We start from the raw sequence: 16226 nt of genomic DNA, 5'->3' as shown, positions 1-16226 counted from the left end.
TTTTAACTCCCGTTGCGAGCGAGGCTAATGGAAAACATTTCAAAGCAAATCTGGGTGGAGGAGTTCTCTCCTTGTAGGACGTCTGGCACTGTAAATGAAAGGAGTGAATTGACTTCCTGGCTGCTGCCTTCCCGGTGCGCGGCCGCATGCAAAGAGCAGAGACGCCTACGGGGCAGCGGCTGCTGGTTACAGCTCGGCTCTCACAGCCCCGACCGGGGAGCTGAGGAGCAGCGCTCACCCCCTGGATCCCGCTGACCCCGAGCGCAGCGCTCTGCGGTCCCACAGCCCCGGGGCGCCGTCTGGCACTTGGTCTGGCGCTTCACCGATAGCATCTGTCTGTACGCAGCCCACGTCCCGCCGAGCTCTTTGTACCTCCGAAATGAAACCCTGCACGCCTCCGAAGCGCGGGGGATCGGGGATGGAAGGAGGGTTTGCCCGCAGGGCTCCCTCTGCAGCGCTCTGAAAGCAAAGGCAGCAAACGGCTCATCGGGAGAAGGCATCAGGTGCGTGCACCCGTTGTGTGCCAACAAACTGCCCCCCAAATGCCTTCACTTCCTTTCACCTCTTACCAAGCACAGCACCAACAGAGAGCCTGGAAAAGCACCTGGGGTTTCCTTCTTTATTTACAAAGAGGCAAAAGAGAGTTCCATCTGCAGCCAAAACCCGTCCGCAGGCTGAGGGACCCCCGGCCCTAAGAGCACTTGCAGCACGGCTGGGAACCATTTGGGCATTTTCATATCAAAGAGCAAACTCTCACATCACATCCCATACAAAACCCCCAGAGCCTGCACACATCTCCCACCAATGCTTCATTCTATCCCAGAGATGAGGAGGGTGGGAATGGGAGAAGAGAGAGCGTTGCGACAGCGCTGCAGCCACAGGTAGTTACCTTCCTGGATAATTAACCTTAATTGTGCAACCAGCTTCTGCTCCACCATCCCAGGCCTGAGGAAACTTTGCAATTGCTAAGCAACACGGCTTGGTGCTGTGTTTGAAGCCTTGCACAAAGGAACCATCATTTAATGGGTTCCCAAAATGAGGTCAGAGCGCCGACATCACCCAGTGCTGCGAGTGTGAGCAACAGCACAAAACCTCCAGGGAACAGAGCACCAAACCAGCAAGCAGAGGTCAGCCGAAGGCAAAAACAAAGGAAAAAGGCAAAAAGGAACAGCCTAACTGAGGTTTCTACAATTAAATAACAAATATTAACATTCTCCCAGTACCATTTGCATTGTTTTCCCACTCGTTTTCATCATTTCAGTGTTCTCCAGCACTCCTGCACAAAGCTGCCCTTGCCCCCTTGGGTCTGGGGGATCCCATTCACCTTCCCTCCCTGTATAAAGTGTATCTGCAGCTGCTTCTCCACGGGTCACAACAGACACAATGGGAAAGCAAAGTAATGCCATCTGACAACACCCTGCCACACTGGGGCTGATTTTGCAGAGCAGAGAATGCGTAATAACCAAAAGCAAAGAAAATAACTATACAAAGCAAAGGGACACCTTGCTAACTGCAGAGCACTCCAGCACTGCTGGGCTTGCAGCGCAGCCCCACACCTGCAGCCCTGATCCTTCAGCTGCAATGCAGGTTTGGGCAGCTCAGCTCCAGCACTGCGTGCAGCTCTGAGTGCACACAGCACCAAGCCCTGCTTGCAGCACGCATGGCATCCTACAATGTGCTGTTGGGCTAAAGGCATCAAACAATCACTCCAATGGGAAGAACTTGCATTTTCCATGTGCTATGTGTCACACCTCCCACAGGGGGATATTTGCTTATGGAAATGACCGGCTCACACTGCTAAGAAAGGTTCTTCTCATTTTCATTCTGAGTCAGCGCAGGGCGGTTGGACGAGTCTCCCGGGGTTCATCTACACGCTCAGCTTTTGTTGCTTTGTGCACAGCTTTGTGTCTTTTTGGTGCCTAACAAACCCCAGAACAACCTGAGGATACCAAAGCCCCGGTCACCGATGTCCCCCAGGAGCAGCACACCTCACTGGGATGTAACAATGGCCACAGGTACAAAAGGAGGCAGTTAGATGCCACTGGGTGTGCTGGTATACCATCAGTCGAGCAGTGCATGGAGCCCATCTCCAAGAAACATCATCCAACACTGCAGGCTGCAGCGCAGCTCCTGCTCCAGGCACAGCTGTGCTGGGGAAGACTGAGCAGCACAGAAGGGAGATGAACGTTGTTCCAAAGAGAGGAAAGGCCGCCTCACTCCCCTCGTGCCTCCTGCACTGTCTTCCATATTTTGGTGCTGGGGGAGAAATGATGCCGCACAGCCATGCAGGGGGCACGCCGTGGGGCAGAGGCAATGTCAGACATCAGAGGTCCGGATGCTGTCATCGTCCAGGTCGAAGAGGAACGACTTCTCCTTGTGGTGCTGCGGTTCTGAGCGATGCCGCAGGCGCTGACCCGGCACAGGAGCTCCATCGCGCTCCGTCAGCGCCGGCACAAACACCGCATCCCGGCTGGGCACCTCGGGCTGCCTCCTGTCCTGTGGCACCGGCGTCCAGGGCTGCCAGGCGGTGGCTGGGGCCTTGCAAGGTGTTCTCCTCTCCTGTGGATGTGATGGCACCGAGCTGCTCCCGGGTTTGGTCATGGAGCAAGAGCGCATGAAGGAGATCTCCTGCATGGAGAGAATGTTGGTTGGTTTCTCTGTGCTTCCAGACCCACATGCAGAGCTCTGGGATCACAGCCCTGCACGTGCTTTGCAGCTTGTAAGTCAGCAGAATCATTGCTAGATGCCACATAGGATACAGATGGGTTTCACCTACCCTTGGGCGGGTCTTCAGGGCCTGCACTGCCCCTGCAATGGCCCGGATCCAGCTGTGCATGTCCTCAGGGCTGTCTGCCTGTGGGATAGGAGGAGCGATGCCCAGAGCTCACCCTGCCCCAGTGCAGGAGCTCCACTGGGAACGGCTCCAGCCCTGTGCCCGCCACCACCCCGCTCCATACCTGGATGTAGAAGGTCCTGGAACTCGTGATGATCTCAAAAAGGTTGTCCCGCATCAGGAGGTCACTGAAACAGTGAGAAAGGGGCACTGGTGATGCCACACTGGGTAGCAAAACTCCATGTACATTCCTTTAACTGGAGAATACGAGGACACATTCAGGGTGAGGGTCTCATCTACGTTAATATATTCTATTTGTACTTCAGCTAACAAGGTTTGTTCTCTGAGTTCATTTCTCACTGCAACTCTTCCAGGTCGATCTTATCAGCGTCCACCGAACAAATGGTTCCCAAGATTCTATGCAGCCAGCTGTGATGGCGCAGGGAATACGCCTGTGCGTGGCTCCCAGCTGCCTCAGGAACACCTCTGTGCTGCTGTCACACAGTGCCACGCACTGAGCAGCACTTTGTGCTCCTCCATTGGGAGATAAGCGCCGTGTGAGCACACCCAGCACACAGATGGCTATCAGCGGGGCGGAGAGCAGCTGCAATATCCTGCGTCCCAGCACCCTCGCCTGCACCTGGGGACTGATGGAACACGGGTTTCTTCAAAGCAAAACACAACTGAGGTGTCTGCAGGGTGTCTGGAGAAAGCAAGAAGCGACACCTGGGACATGGGGAGAACTGGAGGAGCTGGGAGCCACGCAGCCCCCATGGAGCAGCAGTGTTCTCATAGGGGAAATTCAACATTTGAAGGGGATTTGGGATACGGGTGGCAGCCAAACCCCCACCCTCCTCCTCCACGGAAGCCTTACCCGGATTTGACCAGGCACTCGTGGGTCTTGCAGATGTCCTTCAGCAGGATGGAACGCAGCGGCTCCTTGTCCTGTGGGATGAGAGGGGCTGTGCTGGGGATCACCGCTCCATTGGGACACAGAGGTCCCAGTGCTCAGCTCCAGCATGGCCACCTGCAGGCGGGGCAGGAGCTGCTCACCTGCTCACATTTGTAGTAACTGATGGAAAACTCATCGAGGACAAAGTAGCGACGCTTCCAGCTCTTCCTCTGGAAAACAGAGGGGACCGCTCAGCATTGGGCTCCACACTCCCCACACCAGGGATGCCCTGGAGGCACCCGGAGCATCCCCAGCCTGAGGGAGCAGCCTGCACCCATCCAGCACTCACCACATTGCCCTGCTTCACGCAGAAGCCGCTCTTGATGGCCGGTGGCCCGGCGGGAGGCTTGCTGGCAGAGGCAGGGATGTAACTCTGCGAGCGGCGCAGCAGTGGGTGTGCAGTCGGGTCGCTGCCCTCTGCTCCATCCCCACCATTCTGCAAATGGGAGCACACAGTTACTGGGAGGAGAGCAAGCCAGAGCGTGTCCTGGGCACAGCAAAAAGACTCATTGACCTTCCAGTCCCACTGCACGTTCTTATGGCCGAGCTGCTATTCCCCTGCTGGAAACTGAATGCCTGTAGCCCAGGTAGGAGCACCACGGTGTCCCCACCCAGCACAGATTGTAGCTGAGCTCAAACATCCGTGCTCAGCTCCCTCCAGCCCCTTCCTCCCATTCTCAGTCTGAGGTTTGCACATTGCCATAGCAGCCACTGCTGGCTCACACCCGCACCACCCTTATATGGCACCGTGTGGTTAAACCAGCAACCGCCCTGTGCTCACGCTGCTCCTTCCAGCACCTTCAAGATGGTGCTTTGGTTTTCCCAGGTGAGGGACCAGCAGCAGTTCAGCCACCTCAAGCTGCAGCAGGCAGCACAGAGCGCTTGTTGGATCTGTGCAAACCCCCATCGAGCAGCTCCTCGTGCTCCAAACCACTTCCCTGTACACCAAACCACCTCCTTCTGCACCTTGGGCACATCTGCAGCGCCGCCCCAGGAGCTGAGTGGGTGATGCTGCTGTGTGCTGAGGGTGGTGGGAGTGGGGCTCCCCAATGCAGTCCCTGAACTGCACAGGGACAGCTCCAAGACATAGTGAGCCTGCCCAGGAAACGGCAGTGGGAGCAGCAGCCATCTCCCCCTGGGCTAGACAGCATGCACTGAAAATAGCCCAGCAGCTGATGTATTGCCCCTAAAAACAACTCCTCTGCAAAAAAATAAAAAATGCCAGGAAAGGGCTGAGGATGGGGCTCAAGAGCAGGACCCATCCCCACATCTCGGTGGGAAGATTGGTTGCCAGTCCCCGACACGAGCAGTTGAGGTCTGGAAGGTGGCAGTGCCACAGGATGGGCAGGGAGCAGAGGGTGCCCTCCTCCTCACACCCCCACGTCTCATCACTCCTCAGCGTGAGACACAGCAGAGATGCTTGAGGTGCTGAGAGCAGCTATTTATACACTCTGAGTGGGAAGGCATTGCAGGCACAGCGCTGCTTTCCAGAACCAAAAGTGCAAAGCAGCCTCCAGCAGCACGGCCAGGAACAGCCTCCCCCAAAACCTCATGCTGTGCCAGGGCAGGCACACACCAAGCAATCCTGGGCTGCTTCTCCCCACACCTTCCCAGCCAGAAACGAGCTGGACACATCACCACGACTCCATCCTTAGGGAGACCACCACGGGACACCAGTGCAGCAGTGCCCACAGCTCACCTGGCTGATGGAGATGGGGGTGTGCACCACCACCCCACCGATGATTTCAGTCTTGTAGGCCACCGGGGGCTTCCTGTCCTGTGCCTGCAGCACTGCAGGGGGCTTCGTGACCTCAGTGGTGGGGGGTGCAGCAGCACCACCCTTTGGGACCTGCAAGGGGAGGAAAGGGAGTGATCCGTGGGCACCTCCACATTGGTGTTCCCAGCCAAAACGCAGCCGTGGCCCTTTAAAAAACATCAATGGGGCCGACAGCCCAATTAGGGAGGGTGCGGCCCCCCACCCCAGCGCTTCACAGGAGGCACAGACATGAAGAGGTGGTGAATAATTCAGCATCACCCCACAGGAGTCTGCATCGCCTCTGCAGCCCCGGTGCGTTTGTGGGACAATCGCTCCTTTAATTGTCCCCGCTCTACTTCCAGCCAAGGCTTAATGATGTGCGCTCATCTGCCTAATGAGGCCGGGCTTCAGCACGTCTGCGGGGATGTAGGAGATGGGTGGGTGCTTCTGCACACCCAGTGCCATGCACTGAGCACCAGCAATGTCCAGCTGCACCTGCACTGCAAGCAGCCCCGTGCCCAGCGCCTGCCTGCCCCCAGCCCCTGCTCAGCTCTGCACAGAGGTGCTGGGGAGCTGCAGGAAGCAGTTTCACAACGCATGCATGGAGACATTGCATGCAGGCAGCAGGCAGCAGCTGCAGCTCCTGTCAGCCTCCATCGCATGGCACAGTGCAATGGTGCTGCAGGAATGAGCTCCTCGTGCTGAACAGAGCAGAGCAGCACCCAGCTGCCTCTGTCACCATCACAGCAACCATCGTGAGCTGCGTGCTCTGCACCGCATGCGTGCGCAGTGCAGAAACACAGGAACCGAGTGGTGCACACAGAGCAGAAGTCTCTGACAGAAGAGGAAGCTGAGCCTGGCACCGGGAGCAGCACCCAAACTGCCACCCCTGCTTCTGTCCCCAGCACAAGCCTGCATTGGGCTGGAAAGACACAGGGGGTGCCCCGGGTACACAGCACCCAAATGCTCCCAGCACGCAGATGGAGCGCTGCACACAGAGCACAGATGGTGCTTTGTGCTTCACATCCATCCCTCATCGCCCGCAGCGCCGGGCTGCAGACACCAGCGGCTGCTGGGTCAGCGCCCATCACTTCACGGCTGCATGAACAGTGCAGAAAATGAAAGGAGGCTGTGGGCAAAGCCCTGGAATCTGGGTACAGCCTGCCCTGCACGGCCCTCCAACAGCACAATGCACAGCGTTTCAGGAAGGATGGGAACTCAGCACAGCACAGAAGCACGAGAAAGGAGCCCTGTGACCCACCGTGATCTTGCTGGCACGGTTGAGAGCCTCCACCCAGTCCTGCAGGTCCTTCTGGTCGCTGGCTTGCAGGAAATAGCGCTGGGACAGAGCGTTGATCACTGCCAGGGAAAGGGTTGACAGTCAGGAATCCCCTCTGTGTGTAGTGAGGCACCCCAACCACAGCTCCTGCATCCCCCCACTCACCAAAGCAGAACGGAGTTTTGGGTTTCTGTTTCGGGGTGGCGATGCTGACCTGCAGAGCAAATTAAAGGGAAAGGATCAGCACCAACGCTGTCGACACGCTTGGAAGCTTTCAAAGCCCTGAACGTTCAGGTTTCTACTGGACTAACGCAGTCACCCTTGTCAGCAATTAAAGAAATTGGAGGAAAATAACAGTGGTTTCTCCCTGAAAGTGGAGGAATCATTTATATAAGAATCATATCCCCCAGGGCTCCAAGCACAGCACTCACGGGGTATTATTCTGACAGACTTCCTCCTTCCCAGCCAGTCCGTAATGCTTCACGTATGTTTTCTCCAGCAAAGCCCCATTTTTTGGCACACGCAGAGTTGGGACTCAGAGCCCCCCGGCACAACGCAGCCCCGCAGTTTGTGACCAAACGTTGTCTTAAAGCAATTTCCACTCAGACTACGACGTCTATAATTTACAAACGCAGCTCCTTCCGACGTGGGGAAAGGCTCAGCCCCACAGCATTGCTTCATCTGTGCTTAATTTATAAATCATAACTCAGCAGAATGGAGGGATCTGCTCTGTTCCCTCCTGGCTCTGCTGCCCCAGCTCACAGCACGCTCACACCATGCAGACCCAGCTGGTCGTTGCTTGATGCACCTTTTCTGCCCTTCCCTGGGAGGATGGATGCCTGGGGAGGGCAGCAGGTCAGGATAGCATGGCACAGAGCAACTGTCCTCTCTCCAGGCCTTACCTTGGAGATGTAGGTGAGCTGCAAAGAGCCGACGGCGCCCGCTCCCATTGCCAGGTTCTGCAAAGCACACAACAGAAGGGAGGTGAGAGCAGAAGGCAGAGGAGACCCAGGGTCAGCATTGCTGGGTCAGGTGCTGCTGTGGGGCTCAGGGTGCAGCCAAACTCATGCAAATGGGAATTCTGCTTTATTTGCTTTGGATGCAACTGCAAAGAGATGCAGAGTTCAGGATTGTTGGTGACCGGGCTGCTAATAGGTACAATCCCACTGTGCTGCTGCTTCCTTGGAAAGCCCAGAGGAGGAACCAGGGCTACTTGGAGTGGATGAATTGCTTCCAGATGTGGCTGTGCTCAGCACCACTACGTGGCTTTGCCCCAAGCAGGCAAAGCCTAACACATCCCCACAGACCTCACTAGGCTTCGAATGGGGCTGCAGCAGTGGAAAATTCAACCCCAAGCTTGGAAAGCAATAGATGGGGGAAAAACCTTCATGCAAAAAGCATTCCCACCCATTAAACCACAGTGGAATGGGCACAAACGTGACACCGTGCTGTCCCCAGGACCTGGCTGTCCCACAGCACAGGGAACAGCTCAGCCTCAGGGGGACCTGGGTGGGATCAACCCTGAGCCCTACCTGTGGGTTGTCCATGTACCACAGCAGGCAGTTGGCCTGCGTGTCCAGGATGAAGTAACGCCGCAGGAATTTGCCACAGGTCTCATTTTCCTCAATGTCCAGGAACCCACAGATACGGTTCTGTCGGTCCAAGTACGGCATGCCGGGCTCCTTCTGGCATCACCCTGCAAGGAAGGATCGGTGGCAACGGTGAGCGCCGTGCTGCTGAATGCAGCCCCAACTTCTGCTGCCTCTCCCAGGTCTCCACAGCACGCGGCTCAAAGCAGTGAGAGCAGAATGAAACTGCTCCCTCTGCACATTCGTGCTGTGGGGAAGCTGCCAGGCGAACGCAGAAGTCATCCAGCATGCTTCTGCGATGAGAAAGGAGCGCAGGGTGACTGCATCACCAAAGTAAAGCTTCCAGCCCATCTGCATTGCTCCAAGAACTCCGGCACTGCAGCCAGCAGGGATGGACCGTGCTGAGTGACAGCCCCACGGCCCAGCGCTGCCCCATAGGACAACAGAGCAGCTGCAAGGGGCTGGAATGAGCAGTGCGAGGCCCCTGGGGATCGCTGACCAAAAGCAGCACTTCGTGCTACGCAGAGCCTGAGCACACTCCCAGGAAATGCCCAACAATGTGCAGCTCCGGCAGGAAGCGCGAGCCGTGCGATGCAGAGTCAGCAGGGACAGCTATGGGCAGAGCCCCGCGGTGCTGTGAGCACCAACGTCCCCATGGAGCAGAGCAGAGCTCCAGTGCCAGGCAGGAGATGTGGGCAGCGCTCAGTCCAGCAGAGCCCCGTGGTTGAGAGACAGAAGTAGAAGTCGTGGTGATGGATGATGCAGGCTGGGGTTGGTGCGGTTCGGACAGCAGAAAGGAAGGTGACTCGTGCAGGTGCCAGAAGGAACCCACACAAACAAAATATCTCATGCAGAAAAGGAGGAAATACTATTTTTGAGCCCAATAGCTGCAGTGGAGTGGCAAGCGTTGTGCAAGAGCTGCGGTGCAGCTGTGGAGGCAGAGGTGGGAGTAAAGGTGACAACCTGTCCCCAGACCTCAGAGCCCCACGTCAGCGCACAGGAGATGGGTATCACAGCTCTGCTGGGGGAAACGGTGCTGCTTCAGTGGGGAGGGCTGCTTCAAAACAGCACATCTGCCCCGACACAAAGGACGTGTGGGTGCTTCACATTTCACTGCCTTTTTTTTTGTGTGTGTGTGGGTTTGTTTTTGTGGGGTCAGGGAGTGCACATGAAACAGATTCCCAAGCGACTTCAGCGGCACCCAAACGATCAGACAGAGCTTCCTGAATCACCTCCTGCAGCGAGCAAAAACCCGATTCCTACAACATTGGAAGGGACTGGGCCACGGCACAGCACTCCTGTGGCTTTTGGGGTCGGTTTGGGGATTATTACCCAGTTCCTCCCCCCCTTTCCCCCAGAACACACGCTGCAGCTCCTCACCTCTCCCTTTTGCCATCCCTCATTAACAGAGCATGCAAACAGCTCAGCCCTTCTACGAGCTGACCTCGGGTTGCACCTGGATATGCAAAACCCATCGAGGAGAGGAGATAACGATCTCTCCAAACTGCCTTCGGGACAGCGCTGGATTCCCTCTTTGAGGGCAGGAGCCGTCTCCACCCTTCCCCACCCTCTCTGGGAGCCCCGCTGCTCCCAGCTCTCAGCACTCCACCATCACCTCCTGCTCACAGCCACCCCAATTTCACTTTTACATAGGAAAATGATGAAAGCAGCAGCTCCGGCTCTGTCAGCCTGCGGGCATTTGGTCCTGCTGTTCAGGAAGAGGTTCATTTTGCACTAAACGTTTACTATTTACACAGCACTCCGTAAATCCAGAGCCGTAAATATTTGCACACGTTTGCTATAGGAAGGCCTCAAGACTAAATCTGGAAGGTGGAGAATAAGTGGGACTGAACACATGAAGGACCACACAGAAAATCAGCATCTCTGGGGATGTGCAACCCCCCCCCCCCCCCCCCCCCCCCCCGTGTGCTTCCCGATGGCTCCAGGACCTCACGTGCAGCTGTAGCACCAGACTTTGCAGGAAGCATCCCATGATAGCAGCACTTTGCTGCGCCCCCTCCTCTTCTGCTCCCGGTGCTCAGTGAGCAGCCACGATCACTGCGCCGCAGGGACCCCCCAGCAGCCCCGCACTCCGCACCGCGGCAGCGTTGGCTGCACGCAGACCCCCGGCACCCTTCCCTGCGTTGCAACCCATCGCATCTGCAGTCACGGCGTCCCCATTTCGCTCCCGTCCCGTCTTTGGTGTCCCGGTGCCATCCGAGACACGGGACGCTGAATGTCACGAGGGCCCCACGCGGCGCCCGCAGCGGTGACAGCGTTACTTCCTCCTACCTGAAGCAGAGCTCTCGCCCTACCAACACCTCTCTGGCAGCTGACACATCGCAGAGACGGTGCAGGAAGAGCCCAGCAACTCCTGCTAGGCGCAAGCATGTGCCTTAATGAAGTAATTAACCGGCTGGAGTACGAGGACACGCAGACACGAAGCAAAGAAAATACACTTCATCACCATACCGAAAAACTCTGTCGGAAGAACGCACTTCCAACAGCCGCGGAGCGCAAATCCTCGCTGCGCTTTTGCTCCCAGCTCCGCCCAGCGCAGCCCCGCATCCCGAGCGCCCCAAACCCCGCTCTGCCTCCAGCCCACCCCGCACCACCCCTCGCTGCGAGCACTGACGTGCACCACCACCGCAAAGCCCCGCACGGCTCTCCTGTCCGATGCTCCCAACCGCTGCGAGGAGATTTCAGCCCCCTCCCCACTCAAGGACCGACGGGGCGAACAGCGGAGGCGGCTCCACTGCGCGCAGAGCCGAGAGCGCAGCACCGAGGGCTCGGGGGAAGCCAAAGGACTGGGATCCCCCCCTCCTCCTCCATCCGCGCGTGGGGTGAAGCTCCGCGGACGAAACGTGACCCCTCAGCCCCGCACTCACCCCGCACCGCCGCTGTGCTGTCGGCCCCGCGCATGGCCGGGGTTGGGGCTGCGCGCACGCCGAACGGAGTCGCGGAGGAGGGCTGGGCGCGGAGGGGGTGTGCCCGCGGCTCAGCCGTCGCTTTTTTTCCGGGTTAATTACGTCTCCCATTAGTAAAGCCGGCCCCGGATGTGAGTGCGGGGCCGCGGGTGTCCGGGGATGCGAGTGGGTGCGCCGGGAGGTGGCCGCTCCTCCAGACCTGCGGCGATCTCGGGGGTCGGATCCGGGGCTCCGCGTGGGAACGCGGCTCCGAGCGCCCGAAACTCAGCCGCCTCCGTCCTCCCCCCTCCCCCGGGCTCTCCCGGAGCTGCCCCAGCCGCTGCACAAAGGAGCGAATGGGTTCGGTGAGAGAGAAGACGGCAGGTGCACGGCGGGGTCCTGTCCCACAGTCAGCCCCAAATCACCCGGCGCACCGTCACTGCTTTACCGAACCTTTCTTACGGTGCAGAAAGGAAAACTCTGCTGCCGTGAGCAAATAAGAGAACGGAGGAAAGCATCTCAGGTGGTGAATTTCCCAAACTTGTGCATCGGGTCCAGGCTGCTCGCTGTTTCTCTTTAGATCCGGGTCCTGTCAGCCCAGCGAGGCACGTTCGGGTCTGCTCACACGTTTTCTCAGCAGTCTGGAGGTGCCCCCAGATTCTGCTTTGTGCACGTAGCAGGGAGAGGCTCAGCACAGCTGAAAGGGGGGCGCCAGGATCGGGAGTTAACACAAAGCACCCCCAGGGAGGGTCTGCAGAACCCCGTAGGGCACAGCCAGCCTTGTTCTGGGCAGCACGCAGCCCCAGCCTGCAGCTCCGTGCACCTCACTGCTGGTGCATCTGGGGGAGGGGTTGTCTTCACACATTTTAAGGCAAGATTAGTCTGAGGATGCAGTGCTAGGCATTCAAATCCCACCTCCCCGTGTACTTATACAATTGTTTTGTGAAGTGTTTTTAAGTCAACACATTGCCTCACCCCCAAGCACTTCCTATGTCCAAGGTCACATTTAGAACAAAGGGTTTCCCCCCCCCCTTGCCATGTTACAGAAGGTTGCCCAAATGCTGTTACTGAAACCGTGTGTGCTCATTTCTGTGTGTCTGCCCTCAGGAGAGGGTTAAACCACAGCATCACAACGCAGTGCTGCCCGGAACCCATGGCTGCAGCACAGAGCTCAGAGGTGCTGGGCTTTAAGCACAGCCTTGGGCAGAGATGAGCTGCTCGGCTCGAGTTCCAGCTCCTGCAATGCACGGTTCAGGAGAGCTGCAACCTGCTGCGTGCTCAGGACAGCAGGGCTCCAGCTGCAGACAGATTGCATGCAGGAAGCCTCGCTTTCTCTGACCGTGTGTGAGCACTTTCTCCCTGTGTGCTGAAACTGACAGTGGTGCAGTGCATGGGGTGCATTGCTCACACAGGCAGTGGTGCTCCCCTGGTTCTTTAAGGAGCTGTTTCTTCAAGAATTCTTCCACTGAGCTGCTCTCCCACCCTTATCTCCAAAGCCATGTGCATCACACAGCTCCCCCTCCCTGCTGCTACCTGGGGCTTCTCCCATGTTTAAGTCCAGCCACCCGCCCTGCTGGGAGCTGCAGCCCTGAACTCATCACTCATTACATCAGGAGCAAAGAACTGTGACCTCCCTGCACATCTGCTGCCAGCAGGGCCGTGGTTACAGCCTGGAACACCCAGATGGCCCTTTTCCATTTCAACTTCATGGGATGGGGGACGGCACTTCTCCCTGCAGCTCCCCCCCATTCCTGCCTGCTCCATAAGGACTAAACTGTTCCGTAGGGTATTTTTGCACAGGGGCACCTCTTGCTGACCTTGTGACTCACTGGATTTGAGGCAGCTCAATTTTCTATGGGCACAGTCACACGGCAGTTGGTCACACTGGGGCTCTTCCTTTATTTAAAGAGTCTTCATTGCTCTTGATGATTTTCACTGCTGCATCCTGCCTGGGGGTACGAGCAATGCCTGACCTTACAGGAAACCCCTGATAGCAGCAGGGCCATCAGAGCCTGGAGGCCCCATCACCACACAGCCCAGATATCTGCTGACACCCCGCAGCCAGACTGCATCCCTCTGCAAGCACTGACCCACACGGGACCCAACATTCCTGCTCTCCATGACTTCCAACCCACTTATCCTGCAAAACTCACCCAGTCGTCCCAGTAACATCCTGCAATATTGAGTTCCACAGCTAAATCTGCATACAACAAATTATTTCTTTTCTTCTGTTTGAACTTGCCCTTTTTTTTTGTTGTTGTTGTTTGTTTCAGTACCCGTTCCCTTTTTTTTCTTGTGCTCTCACTCAGGGGAACTCCCAGCACACAGCAGTGCTCTCAGTCAGCACTTTGCTGTCTCACCCTGCAAACACTTCTTGTAGCCGGGTTCTCATTGCCCTCTCTGTGCTCCTGGCTGTCTCACCTGCATCAGAGCATCCCAAGATGGGGGTCAGGCTACACGAGGAAAGCTCCTGATAGCCACAACCTGGCAGGTCCTTACTGCAGCACTTGCTGGACACACCTAATCATTAGGGGTTCAAAGAGAAAGCGTGGTGGAAAGAGGAAAAGCAAGATCTCCTGGAGGTGGTGGTGACATCCAGAGCGTGGATTAGTCACCAGAAAGATCTTTAATCTCCCTGAGAGTGGCTCACCCAGCCGTGTCCCAGGGTCAGCATGGGGACAGGTGCTGCCAGGGGTAACCTGGGATGCTTTCTTCTGTTCAAGCAATGCAAACAGTTGCACAGAATCGGCCCACATTTCACACCCAGCACATCCACGGTCTGTCTACAGGACAAAATTGCGAGCGGCCCCAGCACAGCCCTGAGGTGTGGGGTCATGGCAGAGTGCTGGGAGTGGGGCCCAGGGCTGCCATGCGCTGCACTGACGCAGCCTTCCCACGGCAGCCACGCTCTGATGAGCACACATTCAAATCAGAGCCTCGGGAAGCACCATAGCTTTGCCTGGGGCCGTTCTCTCTGGTTGATGGCTTTCCTTGTAAATGAAAAGCAGTGGCAAGGAACGTGGCTTTCAGCTTCAGCCTTTATTTGAGCGACTCTACGAGCCGTGCTCCTGGTGAGCAAGGCTTGCACTACTGCACAGAGATGCTATGCTGTGCCACCCCCATGGCCGTGCCACCCCCTGGCCGTGCTGTGCCCATCACAGCACACCTAGCAGCAGCGTCCCTGCCAGCCCTGCAGCCAGCAGGCAGGGCAGCAGTGGCATCGTGGCTGCCCCAGAGCTGCGTGAGCCCCGTGGCCCATTGCAGTCATCACCAAAGCAGCAGTGCAGGGTGGCTCCCCCGGAGCTGCGCCGTGCCTGGTCACAAAAGGACTTGTAGGAGCAGGACTTGATGATGCTGTCTGCAAAGGAAGGCAGAGCACACAAGGTTAAGAGCACACGCAACCCCTCCTGCGCTAAAACCGAACTGCAGCAGGATGTGGTGGCAGCTTTGCAGCCCTGGCACGGACTTACTGGGCGCAGTGATGGTGGAGCAGGCGTCCGCGTACTGAGGGCAGCTGTGCGAGCCCTGCTTGTTGCAGTCGTTCTCGTTGGATGCGACGCATTTGTGGCATCTCAGCGCTGCACCTGCGCAAGGGGAGGAGCGGTGAGGCGGCGCTGAGCCTCCGCCTGCTGCGCGCTGCCGGCACCACGGGGGTGCAGCGCTTTCCCAGGCGCTGCTCAAAGAGGCGTAAAACCTTCAACCTTCGTCTTTTTTGCGCCGATTTTAATTGTAATGAGTGGAGGCGGGGTTCGTCTGCATCGCAGGAGAGGTTTCAGTGCACGCTGTGCCACGCAGGCTGCTTCCCCCGCACGGAACTGCGCCCATCGGCACAGTTCAGGGGCACTGCACGGCGCTGGCAAAGGGGTGATGGGTGGGAATGTCACAGCTGTGCCACCCAGAGGAGCTCGCAACGAACGCGGGCTCTGTGCGGGTGGAGGAACTCCGACCCTGCGCGGCTGCGGAGGTCCCACTAAGCTCAGGAACTGCCTGAGCAAATGTGAAAGCGCCGCTGTCTCTGTCTGATAGTGAGAGCCCTGAAATAACAACGCTGCTTTGAATACATGCGGACAGAGCAACTCCGAAAAGCCCCGAAGAGCCGCTCTCACCCGAGCCGGGCCATCAGGACCGCTTGGTTTTTACAGCGATGGTTGAATTAATGGTTATTTCGGGAGGAAAACGTCCGCCCGTTTTGCTGAACGAGCAGAGCCATCTCGCGGCACGCAGCGCCCGCTCAGCGCGTTGTGCAGCGCGGAGCACGAATTGCTGCCTCCTTTCGTGGACAGGAAAAAAACAAACAACCCCACGCGTGAGGGAAACGGACCCGCACACCTCTCACTTCCCTGCTCTACAACGGCGGCTGCGTTTATTTCATCACCTCCTCGGTGCGACGATCCCAACATCAGAGCGAGCTGAGTGCATCCCCGGCTTCCCCCCGCGCTTCAGCCTGCTGGCACCGCGCACCCATTGCCGGCAGGCGGGGAGCAGCGCTGGTTGCTCCTCGGTCCTGCACCGGAGCAGGGACTGTTCCTCCCCTCCTCACACTCTCCTACAGGGACGGCAGCCGCAGTCACTTACCATCCCGCGCCAGGGAGGTGACGATGGTCAGAGCCAGGAGGGTCTTCAGGGGCAACATTGTCAGCAGTGCGCGCTCGGGGCACATAGCCTTTCTTTTGTCCCGAGGTCTTAACGGTAATCTGCTTGGGCGATTGGATCTATGGGCTGAGGATAACGCACTTAACAGCCCGTCCTAATGCCACCTGAGCTGGGAGGGGACGCAGCTCCAAGGGCAGGGGCTGCCCAGGGGCAGCGATGGGCACGGCAATGGGCACAGCGAAGCCCCAATCCATCCCCAGATCCATCCCCAGCTGCACTCTGCTCCTCTACCCTTAACCCAGCCCCAATCCATCCCCA

General features: G+C 57.7%; 1 protein-coding gene across 2 annotated transcripts; it reads right to left on the bottom strand.

The window, feature by feature from the left end:
- Positions 1 to 595: 595 nt before the first annotated feature.
- PLEKHA2 (pleckstrin homology domain containing A2) lies at positions 596 to 11369 on the bottom strand. Of its 2 annotated transcripts, none has more exons than XM_042886286.1 (12): positions 11298 to 11369; positions 8353 to 8516; positions 7723 to 7779; positions 6986 to 7034; positions 6803 to 6900; positions 5485 to 5634; positions 4075 to 4221; positions 3887 to 3955; positions 3708 to 3778; positions 2958 to 3021; positions 2777 to 2854; positions 596 to 2628 (listed from the first exon to the last, which is right to left on the bottom strand). In XM_042886286.1, exons 2-12 carry the CDS (start codon positions 8491 to 8493, stop codon positions 2317 to 2319), a joined length of 1236 nt encoding a protein of 411 aa, XP_042742220.1. In that variant the 5' UTR covers positions 8494 to 8516; positions 11298 to 11369; the 3' UTR covers positions 596 to 2316. The 2 variants fall into 2 exon arrangements, with proteins under 2 accessions (XP_042742220.1, XP_042742221.1); XM_042886287.1 differs by lacking the exon at positions 11298 to 11369 and adding an exon at positions 9373 to 9726.
- Positions 11370 to 16226: the final 4857 nt, after the last annotated feature.

Source organism: Lagopus leucura, unplaced genomic scaffold (assembly GCF_019238085.1).
Source record: "Lagopus leucura isolate 7727_CA_CO unplaced genomic scaffold, USGS_WTPT01 Super-Scaffold_100056, whole genome shotgun sequence".
NCBI classification, from domain to species: Eukaryota; Metazoa; Chordata; class Aves; order Galliformes; family Phasianidae; genus Lagopus; species Lagopus leucura.
Note: the sequence above shows the minus strand (reverse complement) of the source record. Positions and strands in the feature narration are given on the sequence as shown.